The sequence below is a fragment of the Hipposideros armiger genome, unplaced genomic scaffold (assembly GCF_001890085.2).
Source record: "Hipposideros armiger isolate ML-2016 unplaced genomic scaffold, ASM189008v1 scaffold_79, whole genome shotgun sequence".
In the NCBI taxonomy this organism is placed as follows: Eukaryota; Metazoa; Chordata; class Mammalia; order Chiroptera; family Hipposideridae; genus Hipposideros; species Hipposideros armiger.
In genome coordinates, this window is record NW_017731429.1 from 1488900 (window position 1) to 1495931 (window position 7032).

The 7032-nt window shown below is 50.5% G+C and overlaps 1 protein-coding gene and 1 long non-coding RNA gene across 4 annotated transcripts in view; one reads left to right on the forward strand and one right to left on the reverse strand.

Moving 5' to 3' along the window:
• LOC109383266 (uncharacterized) overlaps positions 1 to 4549 on the reverse strand; it is a 34664-nt gene extending 30115 nt beyond the window's left edge. The window contains exon 1 of the long non-coding RNA XR_002124147.1: positions 2316 to 4549. This is a non-coding gene — a long non-coding RNA (uncharacterized LOC109383266). The remainder of the gene's footprint in view (positions 1 to 2315) is intronic.
• ME3 (malic enzyme 3) overlaps positions 1 to 7032 on the forward strand; it is a 216139-nt gene that overhangs the window by 187472 nt on the left and 21635 nt on the right. For all 3 annotated transcript variants that reach the window (XM_019643518.1, XM_019643516.1, XM_019643517.1), the window contains one exon: positions 5415 to 5524. In XM_019643518.1, coding sequence (XP_019499063.1) covers positions 5415 to 5524 — 110 coding nt within the window. The remainder of the gene's footprint in view (positions 1 to 5414; positions 5525 to 7032) is intronic.

The following is a 7032-nucleotide window of genomic DNA, read 5'->3' on the forward strand; positions in this document are numbered from 1 at the left end:
TTAGATAATTAAGGATCAAAGTATATGACTTCAGTGCTGAAGGGAGGGTGCCCAGTGAGAGAAGACCCCGAAAGGGAAAGCTGACACGTGGCACCCCCCCACCCCCCACACCCCGAGCCTGTCACCATTCTGTTCCGCCAGCCCTGATGCACGGGCCTGGGACCAGCACTGGAACCCAGGAGCACCAGCTGGGGGAGGGAAGCACTCACTCACTGCCTGCTGCTCACCTCACTGACAGCCCAGAGGGTGGGGGAGTGCCTGTGGCCCTAGAGGAAACACCTGCTATCCCCCCCGACCAGCTCCCCCATCATGGTACTCACTCATGAGTCAGCAACAGGACAGCCATCCCCCTGAACCCCCCAGGATGCCAAGGCCAGAGGGTGGACGTTGAAAACAAGTCTATGTGGGCAACACCTGTGCACAGGCTCCAGCTGGGCAGACACACACACACAGCCACATGTGTGGACATCCTCATAAACAGGTACAGGGACACATCGGGGTCCTGCAGTCCATCCGCTCACATCACCCCCACACTGCTGCCAGAACACATCTCTGAGATGAAACAATGGCTATCGACACCCTCTGCATGAGAAAGTTCTCACTCCTTCATCAGAAGTACCTGCCAGCTTGTGCCCCATCTTCACCCCAAACAATCTCTCCCTCTCTACCTGCTGACCCACCCTTATTTGTATCTTATTACCTCCTTCCCAGTCAGTTCTCGCTGCATGTGAAATTTCTGTTCCTCAGCCTGGGACACCCTCCCCAGGACCTTTGCCTGAGTAACTCTTACTCACCCTTCAAGACTCAGCTCAAGGGTGTCCTGTCCCAGTGAAGGCCCCAGTAAGATTTGGGTGCACACCAGGCACTCCCATAGCCACCTGTGTGCCCTCTGTCACTTTTCTTACCACACTGTACCCCAGATACCTGCATTGGGTTGTCTGTCTCCCCAAGAGACAATAAGCTTCCAGAGACAGGAACCACATCTTATCTATTCTCACTCCCCAGCTCCTAGCACACAGTGCCTGGCACATTGTAGATGCTTCATAAATGTTTGAAGAATAAATGAATGAAATCTATACATGCAAATAGACATTCTCATAAGCACACCCACCTGTTCATGTATGTCGATCCCAAGGCACTTCTTGATAACATCCTCAACACTCCACAAGTCTCAGAATGGGCTTCCCAGGGAACCCAAGCTGTGCCAACTGATAACATTTTTTGCATGCACATAGAACCTTAGGTTTGATAAGTGTTTTTCATTCCCATTGTCTCCCAACTTCCTTGCAACAACACCCTCCCGCTTGGGTAAAGGACAGACATTGCTATCCCATGTCACTGAGGAAGAAACAGAAGTTCAAGGGCTTAGTTTTGCTCCAGGTCACATAGCCAGACAGGCACAAAGCAGGGGACTAGATATTTCAGTAATAATAATAACTGTATTTCTGTAGTAATAATAACTGGAACCTGGTTATTTCTGACTCAGAACTTTCCACTCTCTCTCTCTCCATGACATCAGACTGTCTATTCTCCTGTGTGGGTGAGATGGTGCAGTGAGTCTTCTTGCTAAGGATTAAATTCCAGACCCCACCCAAGTGTGGGGGTCACTGCTGTCCTGCATCCTGCTGCGCTCCTCACCTCTCTCATTCCCTCCTTTAACTCCCACAGTTTATAGACCCAAAGATGAGGGGAGGGCCTCGAAAGAGTTTGCCCTCAGTCACCAGCTGGTTAGTGATAGCTCCAGGACGAGGAGCCTAAGATGTGTGTTCTCATGGCTAAGTTGACTGGCGAGGAATTCCAGAACTAATGGGGCAACATGGAAAATTAAGCTCGTGCTAGAATTGGCCCCCTTTACCTCCAAATACAAAGTAAAGAGAAATGAAACATGAGACTGCATAGCCTTGCTCAAAAGTAGAAAACGAATGCCTGCGTGCCTAGTATCAGAGAGGATTGGGAAAAAGGGAGGGAGAGACAGGGTCATCACAGTGGTGATCAGAAGCCAAAGCCATGCCACATGCGGTTGCTGGAGACAGGTCAGTCCACCCCGGCAGGACCTGTGGTCAGAATCAGCTGGAACCCCACACATGGCAGGGGCTGGAACCTGGCTGCCCAAATGAACCTGAGACTGGGCCATGCTGCCTGCTCTGAACAGCAGCCCAGCCTCGTGTCCTCAGTGGAACAAGAAGAGACATGGCTAAAGGCCTAAGGGTCCCACCACGCTGAGCTCCCTGAGGTCAGGGTCATGCCTGGTGCTGAGCAGGAGCTCAGGCACATGGTTTGAAGTGTGCCCCAGCCCATGCTGCTGTAATACGCACCTGGGAATCACCGACCCCGCAGGGCCGACCACAGGATGGGCCCCCTGGAGCTCCAGCTGGAAGGGTAAAGTGCTCGCCAGGGCTGCCAATGGCCTCCGCCTTCCACCCCAGCTCAGACTCCCGGAAAGCCTCAGGGCCCCAGGCTGGTTCACAGTGAGCAGGGCTGCCAACGCAGTGACTCATAGCTGGCAGCCTCTTCAGGAATTTGGGAGAAGGCAGAGGCTCAGGTGACTTTGTTGTTTCAGCTGGGACCAGGGAACCCTCCCTGCTCTTAGGGGAGGAGGGAGACCTTGAGGAGGAACTGTAATAGGAAGGGTCATGCTGGAGGCCAGGCCAGCTGTGTCCTTCCAAAGGAGTCTGGTCCAAGACCCTGCTGGCCTAGTGACCACGGGCCCCCAGCCTCCATTGCTAGCTGCCCGGAGGTTGTGGCTGGGGACAGGAAACCCCAGCCGGCTTGTCACCTTCCCTGGACCTGCGTTGCCCCCAACTCCTGCCACATCCCTGGGGGCAGATGGCCCCTCAGGGTGCCTGTGTTATAGTATGGCAGGCTCTCTTCACCCCCTCACACTTTCAGGTTTTCATTTGTGAGCCAGAGAGCTTAATAGCATTAGATGGAGCCAAGGCTAGGTCTGAATCTCCAATTTTCTGCTTTGTAGCTTTGGCCAAGTGATTTAAATCCCCCCAGCCTTCTTTTCCTTATCTGTAAGATGGACATAATGGTATTAACCACCATGACTGATACTCAGCCAGTATCGCCAGCAGGATGACCAGGATTCTTTCATAAGGCTACAGCTTACGCCCATTCGTTGTTAAGTAGTTCCATCATCACCCCTGTTTATGGCACCGGGTTGTTGTAAGGACTCTAGTGATGTACAGGCAGGGACAGGCACGGAGGAGTACTCACTTCTGGTACTTAGCACTAACGCCTCTGGTGCAGAGTAGACTCCCAACATAGGTATGGGAAGGACCCCGAGACAGGCAGGCTTTGGTGTAGGGGAGGACAGGGGCCAGTGTGAGTGCAGGCCTCGGGGAGTGTGAGCAGAAGGGAGGCAGGGCCCCATCTCACCTCTCCCCACTTGCCACATAGGCTCTATGCTTCCAGCCCATTGAATGACTCACACTGCTGTGCATTTTCTTCCACCTCTGTGACTGTGAATATGCTGATCCCTCTGTCTAGAGCTCCTTTCTGCTCTTGGCTAATTTCTCTCTGTCCTTAAGGGCTCAAGCCCTTCCCCCAAGACACTGCACCTAGGGCCACGCCTGTTCCACAGGCAGGATCCCACCCTTCCCCAGGGCCTGGGAGTGATGTTGGGCAGTGGTCACCCTCTTGGCAGAATGCATCAGAGCACCCCAGGGCTCAGACGCCACAGTAGGAAAGGGGAAGACGGGGAGGAAGGGTCCAGCTCAGAAGACTCTGCAGCTGATCTGTCCTGGTGTTTACAAGACACCGGAGTTAAATCCAGCTGTCAGGGGTCTGCTGCTCCACCGCCAGCACCGCCACACACACTGAGCAGCAGTTCCAGACCTTTCTATTCTCTCTCCCCCACAGTGACACTCCCCCTGGTCTCTTCAACCTGATATCTCCCCAGCCCCCCAAATCGTCCTTTTCATGAAGTCCTGTGTTCTGAGGCCCTTCTTCACTCCAGGGCTGTCCCAGCCCTGAGGGTCACATGGGTCTCGAGCATCTAATACAGTACTGGCTCCTTGGGGACCTCCTCCTTAGCCTGTTGCATCAGTTAAATCCCCAAATAAGCCAAGAAGATGGTAATTGTTCCCTCTGGTTCCTTCCAAATTGTGGCAGAACGGGCCTAACCCCACTTTCCTCCATGGGCCAGGAGCTGCTTTCTAGAGAGTCCAGGGTTCCAGAAAATTCCCCTCATGGTACAGAAATAGGGTTGAAGCAGTCGGAGAAAGCCTTTGCTTCATATCCAATAAGGAGAACTTGAATTTTCTGGACATTTATGCTGTTGACCCCCTTAGACCTCCAAGGCCTAGCCCAGTGAAGCCCCAGCACTGGCTCTCAGTACAGTAAGTTCCCAACTTACAAACATTCGAGTTGCGAACTTTCACAGATACGAACAGACCTTGCATTACGAACATTGGTAGATGCGAAAAATTGCAGAAGTAGCTCACATATCTGCCCGACATTGTCACAGCTGTGTTGCTGTGTGCTTACTGTACAGTGCGATAGTGTACAGGAGTACAGTGCTCAATCAGAGCCCAGGATGTCCGGAAGCAAGAGGGAAAGCAGTGATGTGGAGGGGACTGCTAGGAAGCGCAAAGCAATAACCATGGAAANATCATTTCACAAAGATATATGTGTACTAAAACATCATGTTGTACACCTTAAATACATGCAATTTTTATGTGTCGATTGTAACTCTATAAAACTGGAGGAAAACAATGCAGATTCCTGAGCTCTACAACCCCAACTCGCTGAATGAGGAACCCTGGGAGGTGGGCCTGGGGGCCTGCACTTTAGACGGGCTCACCAATAGATTCTTCCGTGCCTACGAGATGGAGAACACCCTCACCAAGGTATACGTAGGTGACAGCAGCTTAATGTAGATGCCTCTCTCAACCTTCCTTGCATCTTATTGGGGAACCATGCCTGAACCTAGAAGAGTCTCTAGTGGAGGAGCTCATGGCCTCGGGGTCCACCCAGGAAGCTATTGGAACGCTGCAGAGGCTCCCAGGCCCCTGGGCAAGCCAGACTCTCTGCATGCACTTGGGTTTAGAGTGAGATTTCTGCTGGGATTTCAGATGGCACAGGCCACAGAGAGAGCAGGCCACATCTCAGCCCTTCCAGCCAACCCCCCCACCCAGGTCTCCATCCATCGCCCACATAAGCCACCAGCCCACATTAGAGACAGTGAGGTGGGCTCAGCTGACCACCAAGCCCAGTGCCCCTGCTCTCTCTTTCCCATCTCCATCTGTAATGAGGTAGGCAGAGCCCAGGAGTCCAGGAGCCAGCCAGGTGGCAAAAACCCGAGTGAACGAGCCATGCCACACCCCCCCACCTGGTGGCCTGCGCCTCCCCACTGCCAGGGATCTGCCTCGGGAAGGCAATCATATGTTCTTTCCCTTCCCTCCCCCCAGGTTTGGAATAAACTGTCTCATCCAGTTTGAAGACTTTGCCAATGCCAACGCCTTCCGCCTGCTCAATAAATACCGCAACAAGTACTGCATGTTCAACGACGACATCCAAGGTAGGTTTCCACCCCACCTCACAAAGCCACCAAGGACTAGCTAATGCCTTCTCACAGGGCTCACTTGGGTGCCAACGAGGCGCTACCTCCCTGCTGGTTTACTGCCAGCGGCTATTGAAGAAAGAATGTTAAACTTGCATTCAACTCCCAGGATGCTAATTCTTAGCTCTGTGACCTTAAAAAAGCCCCTTAACTTTGGTAGGCCTCCGTTTCCTCATCTATAAAATGGAGATCATTACTGCTTCAGAGAAAAGTAAGAATTATGTTATTTCATATATGAAAGAAATACAAAGCAACACTGTCATTTTCTAGCTAGTTGACCTTGGGCAGATCAGGTCTCTGAGCTGCAGTTTCATCACCTATTCAATGAGGGTGACAATAACTGCCTTGGAAGATTACTGTGAAAACTGAAAGAGCTGATATATATGGAAAGTACTAGCACATAGGACTCTCAGACCAAAGTATCAATCACCATGAAAATGGCCTTCCCCAGCCATAGGACGTACTCTTAGATTTTCCAAACACCAAATGTTTCCTTGTCAGAGAATCAGAACAACTCCTTCTCTTAATTGGGCTGGAATATGTGCTACTCAGAACAATACCCTGAAAGACATGGCACCAAGGCCCCAGCGCATGCCAAAAGCCAACGAGAAACGTTTTCTAGTTCAGGGTCAACTTGGTTACCTGTTCTATGGACCGGAACTATCTGAAGGCCTTTTTTTTTCTTGCTGTGAGGATGCCACTGTGTGAAACTGGAGTGGAAGGGGAGATCCCTCGGGGGTCATCTTTCCTGGTCCAGGAGTTGTCACTAAGTAGCTTTGCAAGCTATCCCTGGGATTTTATAAAGCCCAAGGGAAACCTTGATGACATGTGGATTATTATTTCACAAATGAAGTGTGGCCAGCAAAATCTTTAAAAACCAAGGATCCATGTGAAGTGAAAAGAACAGGCTGGTGGGGTACAGGTGTTGGTCCTTGAGAAGAAGAGATTGGCCAACCCCTCGTTTTGCAGAGTGACCCAAAGAGGTCACAACTTTTCCTCAAATGAGCTAAGAGGATTCAAACCCAGGTAATAATAGCTAATGTTTAGAGCTGAATGTTTAGTATATGTCAGGTATTGCATAATAATTTAATATAAATAATTTAATATAAATAACATTTAATGCTATGCGATATTATCATCTTCTGTCTTATAAATGAAGAGAAAGTGAAGCACAGAGAGACAAAGTTACTTCCATAGCCAATAAGCATAGAGTTGAAACCCGGACTGTAAATTCCAAGTTAGTTCATCATCACTCACCATACTGTTCCCAGATTTTATACTTTTACTACAAAACCAAATGCCTCTTCCTTACCTGTGGTCCACATTAAGGGCTAAAGAAATGTGACTAAATGGCAGGGGGTGGGGTGGGGGGGGGAGGGCTGTATTAGTTATAAATTTTCAAGAGACAGGATAACATAGTTAAGCTTATTTTAGATAATTAAGGATCAAAGTATATGACTTCAGTG